Below are 16,627 nucleotides of genomic sequence, written 5' to 3'. Positions count from 1 at the left end.
TAATGGTAGTGAGAAATATTCTCTTGTTTTAACCAGAAACTGTTCTCATGAATGTCTTAATTTTTAATCTGTATTTGTATTTGCTTTCAAGCTTAGTACTTAATTATCTTAGTAATGCTTCAGGATTTTTTTTTTTTACTCTAAACCAAGTTTGTTTTGGATCTTGGTGATGCTCCATTTCCTGCTGTTGCCCTTTGTCCTGCTAAATCTGGAATATGACTGAAATAGATAGTTTTGCAATGAGCTCAGAGTAAACTTCCTTTTCAGAATAAAAGTTTTTCTTCATAAGGAAGGTAGAATTTAGAGGTGTTTTATTTAGATAAAAAGGCAAATAACTCTTTTGATACATAGATTTGGAAAAACGGATGGATGAATGAACACTCTTCTAAATCAGAATATTCTAATTTATTTTTACAAGTTTAGTTATAATCATAAGTGAAGCTTTTGGCAGGATGTACCAATGTACATCAGCCCTTATAATTTAACTCATTTTTAGTAAGTCTCTGGTATGTGCAAAATGTAGATAGAAATAGCTCTTAATTTTCTCTGGCTTAATAATGACTTTGTATATAAGGAAAGTGGTGTTGTTTGACTCTAAGGCAAAACAAAACAAAATCATCAGCTTAGTAGTATTGGTTATCAATTACATGTTCATTTTAGGAGGTTAGATGTGAAAGAAAGCAAGAAATGAGTACTTTTTGTAATAGAGTTGCCCTTAGGAAAGGAATATTACTAGTTTTGTAGTTTGACTTGTAAACTTATACACTACACTAAAAAGTAGTTAAGATGCATGAAAATTTATTCTTTTCTTTTGAATACCGTAATTTAAGTTTCCCTGGTAGAAGGTTGAATTGATAGACCCTCAATGTGTAGATGTGGAGGAAGAGGGAAAAGGAAGAGCCTAAAATAATTTTCAGGTTTTGGGATTTTACAAACTTAGTACTTGGTCATCCCATTCAGCAAGTTAGTTGGTGCAAGTTGACTGGGTTTTCAGGTGAACATGTGAATTTGCAGTGCCTGAGGGACATCTAAGGAGAGAAACACCCCCACAAAATGGAGTTTAGAAGGTGATCTATGCTGGAAATAAAGATCTGAGAGTTGTCACAGTGGCAGTTATTGAAGAGTTACTTGAGAGTAAGAAGAAAAGAGGGTCAAAGTCAGGGAGTCCTGAAGAACATTATCATTTAAGAGGAGGATAGAGGAAGAAAAGTTAGGCTTTGGAATGGGAGGAGAACCAGGAGTGAGTGGTTGCCTCTGAAAGTAGACGGGTATTCTAAAGAAGGGAGCAGTCAGTAGTATCCAAGTCCGCACAGCTTTGAAGTAAAGCATTATGGAGCATGTATTGGATTCCACAGTTAAGAGATTATTGGTGGCTTTAGCAAAGTAGTTCTAAAAAGAATAGAGAAAAAAGATGTTAAAAATACAAGTCCCTATTTCAAGTTGAATTCAACAGAATTAAAATTATGACAGACTTCCATTAAAGTTGTAAATGTTTACTCTTGATTTTTGTACTCATCTACCTTTTAAACTTATTCTTAACTACATCTAAGGAATATCAGCATTTTCTTTGAATTTATGTATTGTGATTAGATTTAGATTGGTAAAATTACTCTTTGGTTGAACCAAAGCATTAACTGGTCCATGCATTTTAGAGAAGTCATTCAAGCATTTCAAAATAGTTTGCCTCTTTAAAAAAAATAAGTGGTTTTGTTTGATGCATTTAATTTAACTATTACATAATCTTTTCTGATAATAAGCATTAGAATAGTAGGAAAGATATGTACTATTTCAGCTTACGCTGTCACTGTGAGGTGAGTTTATACTTTTTTATTGAATAATTTTGACTTAGGATTTTTCTCAAAATAGAAATTTAATTAAGTTTTAAAATATAAAAATTTCATTTTTCTAATGAATGAACTTCATTTGAAGGATGAAAATATATAGACTTTCTAATATTGGTTTATGCTCAAAGAAGAGTAGTAAAGATGTTTTACTGAGTTTTAAGATTTTTTAAGATATGCAAGTTAATTGTAGAAAATTTAGTAAAATACAGATATGCAAAAAGTAAAAATTTCATTATTCAGAAATTTTTAGAGTACTTTTATGTATGTGATTGAAATCTGTGTAAATTAGTTAGATTTGCTACTACAAAACGTTAAGATACTAAATTTGAAAAACTTCCATCTAACATGAAACTTGAACATTGTTTTAAGCTTCTAAGCCCCATTTAAAAAGTCAGTTATATTTATTTAATGCCTATGTAGTGATATCCTTTTCCTTTCTAAAGAATTTATTTTAGTCCAATTTAGCTAGTTTTATTGAATGTCTGGGACTTCCCTGTAGCTCAGACGGTAGAAAATCTCCCTGCAGTGCAGGGGACCCAGTTTGATCCCTGGGTCAGGAAGATCCTCTGGAAAAGGGAATGGCAGTCCTCTTCAGTACTTCTGCCTGGAGAATCCCATGGACAGAGAAGCCTAACAGGCAATAGTCTGTGGGGTCACAAAGAGTCAGACACGACTAAGTGACTAACACACACACACATTGGATGCCTGCTGTATACACGTGTTATTTACTGTCATTTTATCTCTTGAATTTTATATTTTTCCTGTTTTTAGAAATTTGGTCATTTAAAAAAAGTAAATGATGGTTTTAGAGCAGTTTCAGGTTCACGGCAAATTGAGCAGGAAGTTCCTATGTATCCCTTGTCTCTGTATATGTACAATCTTCCCTGTTATTGACATGCCACACCATAGTGGTAAATGACCACTTGACTGACTCCAAAAAACACTTAAACCAGGAATATTTTTTTTTTTTTTTTGGAAGCAGGAATGTTTTTACCTGTTCACTCTGTGTGAAACTCCAAGAAGAACACAAAAAGTTAATATTCCAACATTTAAGAGGTTGGTCTTTTCAAGCTTTGCTAACATTAACTGAGAATTTTCTATACTCTGTTGATCAAATGTAACACTTCATTAACCCTGCATGTGGGTAGCTCAGAGGTAAAGAATCTGCCTACCAATGCAAGAGACACTGGTTCGATCCTGGATTGGAAAGATCCCCTGTGGGAGGAAATGGAAACCCACCTCAATATTCTTGTCTGGAAAAGCCCAGGACAGGGAAACCTGGTGGTCAATAGTTCATGGGGTCGCAAAGAGTTGGACATGATTGAGCATGCACACACAAATAAATAGTTACTTAAAATCTAAGAAATATCTAAAGTAAAAATTAAAATCTTTCTGACCAGGGGTAAAGAGATGGGAATACTAGACCACCTGACCTGCCTCTTAAGAAATCTGTATGGAGTTCAGGAAGCAACAGTTAGAACTGGACATGGAACAGCAGACTGGTTCCAAATCTGGAAAGGAGTACGTTGAGGCTGTATATTATCACCCCGCTTATTTAACTTACATGCAGAATACATCATGAGAAACGCTGGGCTTTATGAAGCACAAGCTGGAATCAAGATTGCCGGGAGAAATACCAATAACCTCAGATATGCAGATGAGACTACCCTTATGGCAAAAGGTGAAGAAGAGCTAAAGAGCCTCTTGATGAAAGTGAAAGAGGAGAGTGAAAAAGTTGACTTAAAGCTCAACACTGAGAAAACAATGATCATGGCATCTGGTCCCATCACTTAATGGCAAATAGATGGGGAAACAGTGGAAACAGTGACAGGCTTTATTTTTGGGGGCCCCCAATTCACTGCAGATGGTGATTGCAACCATGAAATAAAAAGACGCTTACTCCTTGGAAGGAAAGTTATTACCAACCTAAACAGCATATTAAAAAACAGAGATGTTACTTTGCCAACAGAGGGCTGTCTAGTTAAAACCATGGTTTTTCCAATAGTCATGTATGGATGTGAGAGTTGGAGTGTAAAAAAAGCTGAGCACCAAAGAATTGATGCTTTTGAATTGTGGTGTTGGAGAAGACTGTTGAGAGTCCCTTGGACAACAAGGAAATCCAACCAGTCCATCCTAAAGGAAATCAGTCCTGAATATTCATTGGAAGGACTGATGCTGAAGCTGAAGCTCCAGTACTTTGGCCACCTGATGCAAAGAACTGACTCATTTGAAAAGACTCTGATGGTGGGAAAGATTGAGGGCGGGAGGAGAAGGGGACGACAGAGGATGAGATGATTGGATGGCATCACCGACTCGATGAACATGAGTTTAAGTAAACTCTGGAAGTTGATGATGGACAGGTATGCCTGGCGTGCTGTAGTCCATGGGGTCGCAAAGAGTCAGACAGGTCTGAGCAACTGAACTGAGGGGTTGGTATATTCTAGCTTTTTTTTATGCACAGGCCTCTTTTAGAATATTGCTTCTTTTGTTTGTGCTAAAATGGCTTCCAAATCTTTCCTGGATGTAACTGGCTTTTTATCAGAATTTCCATCAAAATTTTATATCTTTCATCTGTTTGATTGACTGTGACTTCATCTGAGGTCATGCTGTTCCAATTGGAGTCAGTTTCCCTCAGATTGTAGGATGTGAGACCTAAGGGAAGGTGAATGAAGTCATCAGTGATCGCTTAGTTGAATAGATAGTATTTGATCAAGGTTTTAAGTTGAAACTGCAAGTGAAGTTTGCTCAGTTGTGTCCAACTCTGTGCGACCCCCTGGACTATACAGTCCATGGAATTCTCCAGGCCAGAGGACTAGAATGGGTAGCCTTTCCCTTCTCCAGGGGATCTTCATAACCCAGGGATTGAACCCAGGTCTCCCACATTGCAGGCAGATTCTTTACTAGCTGAGCCACAAGGGAAGCCCAAGAAAACTAGAGTGGGTAGCCTATCCCTTTTCCAAAGGATCTTCCCAATCCAGGAATTAAACCAGGCTCTCCTGCACTGGGGGCAGATTCTTTACCAACTGAGCTATGAGGGAAGCCCTAGTATTTTAATAGTCACAGAGGATGTTCCAGACACACCAGGCATGACCAAATGTACAAAGGAAAAGTGGTCTTTATATAGATTTGCATCATTAATGTCAAGTTGTACCCTGCTGCTCTATTTTCGTGCATATCTCTGTACTGAAATACCTCCATTTTGCTGCCTAATTTAGTATAATTTTTTGAAGACATTTTGAACAGCAGTTAATCTCAACATCGACAGCAGCTGATGTTGGAGTATCAACCATGCACATACATGTAGTGAAAGAACATCAGCGTGAACACCTGTGACTAGGGTTGCAGAGGCTATGACATACGTCATAACAGCAGCCTTTCTGAAAGCAACTGTAAGGTGCATTTTGATTGTTAAAAATTATGTCTTATTATATCAGAAAAATATACAAGTGACCTAGCAGTTTTAAAAATGAATGTCTAGAAATAGAAAAGAAGATCCCAATAATGATAATTAAAGACCAATCAAAAAGGATGTGAGTTTAGATAGCTGAAGAGAATTAGAGAGTTGGAAGGAAGATCACAAGAATTCTTTTAGAATATCTGCTAGAAAGTCAAGGAGTTGGAAAATATGGAAGACTGAATAATAATAGAAGATTTAACACATATTTAATTGGTCTCAAAAGAAGAGTAAAGAAAGCATGAAATGAATGTTAGTATTTGAAGAGATTGCAGGTGAGAGCTTTCCAGGATTGATGAAAGTGTAGTGAAACCCAAGGAGAACAATTAAAACAAATGCCATACCAATATACATCATAGTGAAACCATAGTGGTTCTGCAGAAAACCAAAGCAAAAGAAAGAAAGCTTAAAAGCTACCAGAGGAAAAAAGAACTGTCTTCAAAGGGATTACAAGTTAACAGCTGATTTTTCAATAATAATGATTGTAAGGAAAGGATAATGGATTGATATCTTTAAAGGAAAGACTAGTGTAGAATTTCCAACCAAGTGACATTTCTTCAAAGAAGAACGTGAAATAAAGCCATTTTCAGCAAAACAAAAGCAGTTCAATTCATCAGGAAAATGTAACAGTTTTCGGTACTGTTGTTATTTAGTTGCTAAGTTGTATTGCACTCTTTTGGGACCCCATGGACTGTAGCCTGCCTGGCTCATCTGTCCTTAGGGTTTCCCAGGCAAGAATACTGAAAAGTGAAAAAGCAAAAGTGTTAAGTCCCTTAAAGAGTTGTGTCCGACTCTTTGCGACCCCATGGACTATAACCCGCCAGGATTCTCTGTCCACAGGATTCTCTGGGCAAGAATACTGAAGTGGGTTGCCATTTCCTCCTCCAGGGGATTTCCCTACCCAGGGATTGAACCTGGGTCTCCCACATTGCAGGCAAGTTCTTTTTGTTTTTTTAATTTATTGATTTTTTTAATTGAAAGATAATTGCTTTACAGAATTTTGTTGTTTTCTGTCAAACCTCAACATAAATCAGCCATAGGTATACATACATATATCACCTCCCTTTTAACCCTCCCTCCCATCTCCCCCCACCCCACCCCTCTAGGTTGGTACAGAGCCCCTGTGTGAGTGTCCTGAGCCACACAGCAAATTCCCGTTGGCTATCTATTTTACATATGGTCATGTGAGTTTCCATGTAACTCTCCATACATCTCACCCTCTCCTCCCCTCTCCCCATGTCCATAAGTCTATGTCTGTTTCTCCATTGCTGCCCTGTAAGTAAATTTGTCAGTACCATTTTTCTAGATTCCGTATGTATGCATTAGGCAGGCTGAATCTTTACTGTCTTAAGCCACCAGGGAAGCAAGAATACTAGAGTGGGTTGCCATTTCCTTCTCCAGGACATCTTTTTGACCCAGGGATTGAACCCACATGTCCTGCATCTCCTGCATTGCAAGTGGATTCTTTTCCGCTGAGCCACCAGGGAAGCCCAGGAAATTACAACACTTTTAAATTCATGTGCACCTCATAACATAGTCTCTAAAACAAGCATTGACAGAACTAGAGAGGAATAAACATATGACAGTCATGATAGGTTTTTTTTTAAGTTAACATAGGTTAGTAGTTTTTAAAAACACATTTTTCTCAGTAATTGATAGAATGAACAGACCAAAAAAAAAAAAAAATCAGTGAAGATACTGAAGATTTAAATAATGTATTTTGTATGTTATTTGCTCAGTCTTGTCCAACTTTTTGGGATCCCATGGACTATAGCCCACATGGCTCCTCTGTCTGTAAATTCTGGCAAGAATACTGAAGTGGGTTGCCATTTCCTTCTCCAGGGGATCTTCCCGACCCGGGGATCGAACCTGGGTCTCCTGCATTACAGGTAGATTCTTTACTATCTGAGCTACCAGGGATTGAAACAGTAGGGTTGAGAAATTAAAAGGGACTTACATAGAACATTATACCCATACATTCCTTTCAAGCACACATATTTACAAAAATGATGATTTGACAGAACTTAAAGCAAGTTTCAGCAAATTTCAGATGATTGAAATAATAGAGTATGTTTTCTAATGATAATGTAGTTAAGGGAGAAATGCAGCTAAGGAACAAATTGCAAGAAGATTTTTTAAAAAGTCATACAGTTTAAAACAAAGGTTTGATTAAAGAACAAGAAATAAAGGAAAAGTGAAATTTTTGTGGGGGAGAACTGAATGATAAAAGTACACATTTAGATCCTTTTGGGAAGTACCTATAGCATTACCTGGGAAAATTTGTGGCTATAAATATGTTAGAGAAAAAGGCTAAAACGAAATGAACTAGTCATTTGTGGTAGCCAAGCCTTCAAGATCCCACCTTCTCATATGCATGCCCTTTTCCAGTCCTCCTACATTGTATTGGTTTGTCTATGACCTGTAGAATTTTTGTTGTTGTTGTTAATTTATTTATTTTTTAATTGAAGGATGATTGCTTTACAGAAATGTGTTGTTTTCTGTCAAACATCAACATGAATCAGCCACAGGTACACATATATCCCCTCCGTCTTGAACCTCCCTCACATCTCCCTCCCATCCTCATTGTTACAGAGCCCCTGTTTCAAATTCCCATTGGCTGTCTACTTTATATATGATAATGTAAGTTTCCATGTTACTCTCTCCTGATGCGTAGAATTTGGCAAAAGTGATGGTATATTGTTTCTGAAATTAGAAAAGACACTGTTTTTTCTACTGTTTCCATTCCAGTTGCTCTCTTTTTCCCTGTATCATTTGCTCTCTGGGAAGCAAGCTGCTATGTTATAAGCAGCCCTGTGTAGAACCCTATGTGAACAACCAAAACCTTGCCAGCCACCACCTGAGTGAAGCTGAAAGTAGTTTCTCCAGCCAGTCGGTCTTTGCTGTGACTGCACCCTGGTTTCTGTCTTCATCACAGGTTTTGGAGAAATGCTGAGCCAGAACCACCCAGCTAAGCCGTTTTTCAATTCTTGGCCCTAAAAATCTGAGATAATATTTGTTGTTTAAGCTCCTAAATTTAATTTGCTATGCAGGAATAGATTAATATTATAGATAAATCATCCATTTCAAGAAGACAATGAAAGAATAAAATAAGCCCAAAGTAGAGTGAAGGAAATTGTAAGGTTTTTTTTTAATGTAAGATTATGAACTTTATTATGTTTATTTTTCAGTTGTTCAGGGAAGTGTACATAAGTAAGATTGACAAACATTAAGGAATGTTTAACTTTAATAAAAAATTATCCATTATTTAACAGCTTGGCGTGAGTAGCATAAACACAATCTGTATCTGGATATAATTTTAATTAAGAATCTAGAAGTGAGATTGAAAGTAAATCAATAATAGCTCTTCATTCTGCAGATCTTTCTAGTAGTCCTGGGATATCATAGGGGAGTTATAAGGTTTATTATAGAAATTACTTATAATAAAATATTGAGTCTAGGAAAAGATAATCAGTAGTTCCAACATCACAGAAGAGATAACTGGATATATATCTTCTGAAGGACATATATAACACATCTGTGTTGTATTTTTTGCCAAAAAACCCCTAAATCTGACAATCTCTAGATTTACTACCTCACAGGAAATACAGAGGACTGAGAAGCATATTAAATGACAGCCGGCAGAATCTCTAATGTGAGAAATATTACATCACAAATGGCGTAGTGCCTTCAGCAAATAAATTAGAGAAAAAAGAAATGTAACAGGAACCCATAGGTTTAAAAAGACTTAAAACACATACCAACAAATTGCAATTTATGGACTTTCTTTGGGTTCTGACTTTATCAAACAGTTAAGAAAGGCATTTCTGAACAAGTCAGGAAAATTTGAACATCAACTGATGTTAAAGAGCTACTAATTTTATCAGACTGATAGTACTGTCATATTTTAAAAGATATATTTTATGGTTATGTATTGAAGTATTTGTGGTTGAAATATGATGGCTGGATTTGCTTAAAAGTAATTCATTAGAGGATGGGGTTATAGGTGAAATATATGTGTGTCTCTAAAAGTTTATAAAACTTGAAAGAATATGTGTGTGAGCCTTGTGTTCAGTCATGTCCAACTCTTTGCACCCCATGGACTGTAACCTGCCAGGCTTCTCTGTTGATGGGATTTTCCAGGCAAGAATACTAGAGTGGGTTGCCATATCCTTCTCTAGGGGACCTTCCCCACCCAGGAATTGAACCCATGTCTCCTGCATTGTTGGCGGATTCTTTACCCACTGAGCCATCAGGGAAGCTTGAAAGAATATTAAAACCCAAACATCGTTATGTGGAGAAGGGAAGGTGTTCCCTCTATTCTTACCTGTAATCCTACCCCATAAGAACTTGGTGAAATTATATGCCTCTCATAATCCTATTACTACTAAAGCCTCCCAGCAGAGGAGTGGATGTTATGAAAAGGTAAAAATTTCTCATGCTTGAATGTAATTTAAGTCATCACATTCAGCTAGTGGTCACTGCATTGGACAGTACATCTCTAAGTGTTTAGACTTCATCCTCTGGTAATGAGGAGCCTTTGAAGTATTTGAGCAGAAGAGAAGATTATATTTAAATTGAACAAATCCCATTAGTAACTGTGTGTCACTGGGAGCAATTGAAGCTACAGAGACCTGTGGGGAGCTACGTAACAGTCCAAAATGAACAATTATTTTAGTGGCAGATGGTTGGATGGATATTTGAGTATAAAATCAGTAAAGTTGATTTTAAATTATTTTATAATTGCTTATTTTATGACATTGGATCATGACCAACTTGATAGCAGAATCTATGTCTTAATAATGGTAACTGACATGTTTTGAGCATTTGCTAAATGTCAGGTATTGCCAAATGCCTTACATGTATTATCGCATTCGGTGCTTTCAACAGTGCTGTAAGGAGAAGTATTATCTTCATTTTATAAATCCAGAACAGATCAGAGAAATGAAGTTACCTGCCCAAAGTCACACAGATAGTAAATGCAAGCAGATGTGAAAGGAAAAGAATACAATTAAGATCATGTGTCACTGGGGATCATGAAATATTTAAGTATGCATATGTGTAGCTTAGAACATTCTTGTTTGGGGAGTGTTACCTAATTTAGGCACACAATAGGTTATAAAAATAACTATACTTAGCCTATACTATGTGCTAGGCATTGTTCTAAGTGGTTGACACTGACTGGGTTATTTCATTTTCACAACCCTGTAAAGAAAGGTGCTATGATTATTTTCATTTTTACAGAAGAAACTTGTGCATACATAGGGTGACTTGTTCAAGAAAGTGCAGAGCGGGGATTAGTGTCCATTTAATTTGACCTCAGTGCTTCTGCAGTACTTAATACATTTGTGTTTTATGTTAATAAATATTGTGCAACTGGGGAGATAGACCCTACTGTGGTACTTTATTGTACCACACTCTCATAACCATGAAAATGCCTAAGCTTGAGATTTAATTAATATTGTTTCTGGGTGTGTGGACTTTTTTCCTTTTATGACCTTTGGCAGTAAAGTATAGATCATTTTAAGGGTTTTCTCAGGCTGTGTCGGATGTGGCTTTTTTATGTGATAAAGTTGTTTATGGACTTGAGTGTACTGATCCTGACTCAGTTCCTCTTTTCCTCTTTTTGCTCACAAAGCCAAAGCTCCATTTTATTCCTGCTCACAATTCAAAAGTAGTGTAGTGTAGTGGAGAGGACACAGTTGGCTTCATATATCTTTGCATTTTAATCCCTGCACTATCGATGACTAGCTGTCTGACTGTGGATAAGTTATATATCCTTAGAACTGTGCTTTTCTAACCTGTAAGATGAGAAAAATAAAACCCTCTCTGAATGGTTGTAAGGAGTCAATGGGATGATGTATGCTTTTAAAATAGCTGTTTTAATACTTGGTGGGCTTCCCCAGTTGGTCAGTGGTAAAGAAGCTGCCTGCCAATGCAGAAGACTCAGGTTCAATTCCTGGGCCAGGGAGATCCGTTGGAGAAGGAAATGACCACCCACTCTAGTATTCTTGCCTGGGAAATCCTATGGATAGAGGATATCCTGGCAAGCTGCAGTGAATGGGGTCGCAGAGAGTTGAATACAGCTTAGTGACTAAATGACAATAGTACTTGCACATTGCAGAATCTGAAAAGATTGTAACTGCTTCACTTGTTACTAAGTAAAACATTTCCAGGTTTAAACACCATTTCTTTCCTTATAGTTAGTTGTTCAACTTCCTAGGAGAACTCTGTACTTAGCAAACACTTGATAGCCCTGACTTTCAGACTTTGAACCAGATACTGTAGAGTTTCTAAATAATCTATAAGGAGAAATACATTAATTCTTTATGGCATTATGAGACTGTTTTGTGTTGAACTTTTACACAGTTTATTAAAACTGTTCTATTAACAAGGAACTTCTTAATAGAGGCAGACTCCAGCTACTTGTATTTCTGGAGTCTTATCCTGAATGTATAAATGAATGGATGACGTGCTGATTGGAAATGAAAAAAAAAAAAAAACAATTAATGAAATCCTTGAGAAAATTTCTCAGAAGAGGTAGTTCTTTTTCTGAAATATTTCCATCTTCTCAGTGATGATGTGGATTATAACAATTTATGATCTGATTTTGGAACAGTGTATTAATAGAAAAAACAAATAGACAAAAGGTCAGCTGTCTGCATATTCTGGGAACATTCTTTTAGGAATTCTCATTTGTGTGTAATGCTTTTATTTTAGGGAAATAAATTACTTGAGTTCTTGTTATCCAAGAGCAGTGCCTAACCAATGATAAATAAGACTCCTGAGGGTCATGTTGAAATTGACTGGAGTAAAAAAGTGTCAAGAACATGAAGGAAATATTTTGAGCATCATTATTAATGATGCAATTTATATTTAAAAGAATTTATGAGGAATCGTGGTTTTTTTCAAATCATCTTTAAGATATAACTTACCACAAAAGGCACAGATTTTAAGTGTCAAATTTGATGAGTTTTGGTGCAAGCAAACATTTGTGTAACTACTGCCTAATAAAACAAATAGAAAATTTCTATTACCTGGGAAGATTTCCTCTGTGCCCTTTTGTAGTCAGTCCTCTGAAAGACAGACAGTGATCTAATTTCTGTCACCATAGGATGCTCTAGAACTTTTATAATTGAAATCACAATTTCAATATGCTTTAATGCCTGGTGTGTTGCTCAGCATGTTTTTGAAATTTCTAATTGTTGTCATATCAGTAGTTTATTGTTATTGCAAGCTAGCTTTCCATTGTGAAAATAGTCATTCCACAATTTATCAGTTAATCTGTTGATGGAATTTAGGTTTATTTTCAGCTTAGGGCTATTAAAAATAAATCTTCTATGAACATTTTGGTACAAGTGTTTTTTGTTTTTGTTTTTTGCTCTTGAGAGGAATGACTGGGCCATGTGGTAAATTTGTGTTTAAAAGAAACTGCTAAACTATTTTCCAAGTGATTTTACCATTTTATACTCCCACCAGAAATGTGAGTTCCAGTTATTCCACATTTTTACCAATACTTGATATGGACAGTCTTTTAAATTTTAGCCTTTCTATTGGGTGTGTGATGGTATTCCATTTCATTTTAATTTGCATTTCCCTGGATAACTAGTGACATTGTAAATGTTTTTGCATGCTACTTGACCATTTGTGTATTTTCTTTTGTGAAACATCTGAACCTTTTGCCCGTCTTTAAATTGAGTTGTCCTTTTTGCATTGATTCATCGGAGTTCATTTTATATTTTTGGTACAAGTCTTTTGTCACATATAAGTACTGAGAATATTTTCAGCTGATATATGGCCTGCCTGCTTCTTTTCTTAATGGTGTCTTCTAATAAATAGAAGTTTTAAATTTTGAATAAGAGCAATTATTATTTTTTTCTTTTTTTGGTTTGTGATGTTTGTGTCCAAGCTGAGAGATCTTTGTGTGCCCCAAGGTTGCAAAGGTATTCTCCTATATTTTCTTTTAGAAGATCTTTTAGTTTTTATGTTTAGGTTAATGACCCATCTCCAGTTTTATTTTATTTATGTTTTTTATATTTTTCATTAATTCACTGGGCAAGTATTTGTTGAGTGCTGGGAACTGTTTCAGGCACTTGGTGTCCGTTAGTAAACAGAATAGTCCCTGTGGTGAGCCTCTAGATGGGCCCTGTGACTATGAAGCCCACAGGCTGGGGAAACTGACAGGTAATGAATGAATTCTAGAGTAGGTGAGAAGGGGAGAGGGCACCATGGAGTGGGACAACAGAATAGCGTATAAGGTAAATGTGGGCTTATAAGGCTTGTAATTTTAGGAAAACATCATCAGTAGGCTTCTAATTTTAAGAAAGGGTAATAAAAAAAAAAAAGGGTAGTAAAATTTGGCTTCGTTGAGAATAAGACATTTAAAGAATGACTTGAAGAAGATGCAGGGGTTAGCCATTCAGCTGTCTGGGAGAAGAGTGTTCTAGATAGAGAAAACAGCCATTGCAAAGGCCTCAGATGGGAACAGGTCTGGCTTGTCCCAGTTACAGCCAGGAAGCCCGTATAGTACAGGGTGATGGTACAGGGTGATGGTGGGTAAGATCACAGAGTTAGGAGAGGGCAGATTGTGTAGATTCTTACAGAGTATTGTTAAGACCGTGGCTCTTTGTGTGAGTCACATGGGTTCATTATACTTAATACACATTTTAAAACAGCTCCTATGTCTTCTTGAGTATCATTTAGATATTTCATATTATTACTTCTTTAAATTATCAGTTTATATTTTCTCAGTAGGAGTTAAAATGTTTTTTAAAAAAGACTCTTGACATACTTAATATTACAATGATTTTCTTATTTCAGAAAGATCCAGATTACCTGAAGCTGTGGTTGGACAGTTTTGTTTCCAGCTATGAACAATTCTTAGATGTTGACTTTGAAAAGCTGCCTACCAGGTATGTAGAAACACTTAGTTTCCTACCCTTGGGTGAATCTATTAATTCTTGTCATAAAAACCTCACTGATGACATATTAAAAGGATGGCAATTATATTGACACACATGCCCCTCCTGCATAAGCCTGCTTTCCTAGCAGACATTTCTGATTGATCACGGCCATCTTTCTTGCTGATACTAAATTTGACTTCTAGAAGCCACCTCTTTGCTTTGTTAAGGCACTGGCAACTGAGTGTTCTGCAGCTCATTTCAGTTCTGATATTACCCAGAGTTAGTGCTGTATGCCACGAGTTAAAGGCAAAGTCCTCTGTGAGACTGTCCTCACTTCAGACATCATTAGCAAGTCTAGGGAGACCTTGACACTTCTGACCAACGGGCTATAAATTTGGAGGTTGTCATGACTCCCTCACGTTCAATAGTTTGCTACAGTGACTTAGAAATCTCACTGAAAGTCCTGTATTTAGGATTACATATTATTATGAAGGCTACTCATAGGAACAGGGCTCGGGGCTGGGAGGGCCTGGATGCAGGGCTTCTTGCTGTCTCCCCGTGGGGTCAGCGTGCATTGCTCTCCCTGAGCATCAGTGTGTTCAAAGAATGAAGCTCTTTGAGCTTTGGCTTTCCAGAGTTTTGTTGGGTCTTATTACATCATTGACTGTTCGATCGACCTTAGTCTGTACTTACCCTCCCCTCTCAGAAAGTTGGGAGGTGAGTCATTTAGATATGACCAGCCCCTTTTTTGAAACTATCTAAGGGTCCACCATGTGTCATTCCATTCATTTGCCTAAAATTTCTTTGTTACATGACAGGCATTGTAGTTGAAACCTATTTTTCCTGACCTATAGTAGGGCCCTGGAAAACACCTTGGAGTAGGTCAAGTTTTCAGATTTTTAAAAACTGGATTTGAAAATCATAAAATAGGGGAAAAATTAAAATCTTGGAGAAATTTTATAAGTGAAAGTACAAGTATTTTCTCCCATTCCTTTGCCTGCCACCCTTTCCATAGTCTCACAGTTCCCAGCCCCACTTCCTGGATAAACTTTGTATTGTATCTCAAGTCATCTTGTGGACCTAATCCTTGTTAGGCAGGAGAGGTTAGGTTGGTTGTGGTTAAAAGCTGGAGCAATGAGGAGATACTTTTAGCCACAAAAGGAACTCAGTTTGTAGAGATGTATTGAGAGGGGAGGGGAGAAACGGCTTGTGGTTGATGATGAAAAAGAGTATCTGGAGAATTGGAACTTCCCTGGTGGTCCTAGCTTCCCAGGTGGCGCAGTGGTAAAGAAACCGCCTGCCAATGCAGGAGCAGCAGGAGATGGAGTTCTATACCCGGGTTGGAAGATGCCCTGGACTCCAGTATTCTTGTCTGGAAAATTGCATGGATAGAGGAGCCTGGCGGGCTACAGTCCACGGGGTTGCAAAGAGTTAGACGTGAGTGAGCACGCTGGTGGTTCAGTGGTTAGGGCCCCACTGAAGGTGGTGGCAGTGTGATCCTTAGTTTCCAGGGAACAAAGATCTTGCATGACCTGCTGTGCAATCCCCCCATCCCCCCCCCCCCCCCCAAAAAAAAGAGATTCTGGAAAATTAAAAATCTTTAAGAAGGAAAGTGTTTGCAGTTTGGGGGTAGAGGTAGGCACTGAGAGTGTAGACCAGGTGAGTTGAATTTGGAGAATCAAATCGGAGCCAGATCATGAAGTGCCATGAATGCACTCCTCATGGACTTTGATTTTTTGTTATGGGAGATACAAGATTCTAGTAAGGAATTTTTTGTGTAAGAGTATCATGATCAAGTTTTTTTTTTGTTTTTTTTTAAGTCATTTAGGTGCCATTATGGAGGTTGGATTGAGAAGGGTTGAGATTGAAGGCAAAAAGCCCCATTAAGAGGTGATTGTAATAATTCAGAGAAAGAAAATCATTTGAGTTTTTGGACCAAAGCTTTGAACTTAAGAAATGGTGAGGTTATGCTCCGAAAGCACAAGTGCTTTATTGTTTATAAATGCAATTTCAGAGTTCTTCCCCATTAGATCATTTGTTACAAGTTTATAAAGGCTGAAAAATCAGTATTAAATTTTGACTCCAAATAAGATTATGTATTATTGATTTCTACTCATAAAAGAGTATTCTTTTAGTTTATACTGTGTGCGTGCATGCATGCTCAGTTACTCAGTTGTGTCCAACCATGGACTGTAGCCTGACAGGCTCCTCTGTCCATGGGATTTTCCAGGCAAGAATATTGGAGTGAGTTGCTGTTTCTCTCTCCATGAGATCGCCCCAACCCAAGGATCGAACCTGGGTTTCCTTCATTGCAAGCAGATTCTTTACAATCTGAGCCACCAGGGAAATGAACCACCATTTATACTTAGAAGTGCTTTTATTACAAAAACTTACAGCTCACCTTAAATCATGAATGTAAGAGTTTTTAT

At 37.2% G+C, this 16,627-nt stretch overlaps 1 protein-coding gene across 7 annotated transcripts in view; it reads left to right on the top strand.

Moving 5' to 3' along the window:
• NBEAL1 (neurobeachin like 1) overlaps positions 1 to 16,627 on the top strand; it is a 166,285-nt gene that overhangs the window by 6,914 nt on the left and 142,744 nt on the right. For all 7 annotated transcript variants that reach the window (XM_061148972.1, XM_061148970.1, XM_061148969.1 and 4 more), the window contains one exon: positions 14,116 to 14,207. In XM_061148972.1, coding sequence (XP_061004955.1) covers positions 14,116 to 14,207 — 92 coding nt within the window. The remainder of the gene's footprint in view (positions 1 to 14,115; positions 14,208 to 16,627) is intronic.

This window comes from Dama dama, chromosome 8 (assembly GCF_033118175.1).
Source record: "Dama dama isolate Ldn47 chromosome 8, ASM3311817v1, whole genome shotgun sequence".
Taxonomy (NCBI): domain Eukaryota; kingdom Metazoa; phylum Chordata; class Mammalia; order Artiodactyla; family Cervidae; genus Dama; species Dama dama.
The sequence above is the reverse complement of the archived record's forward strand: the minus strand, read 5'-3'. Positions and strand labels throughout refer to the sequence as shown.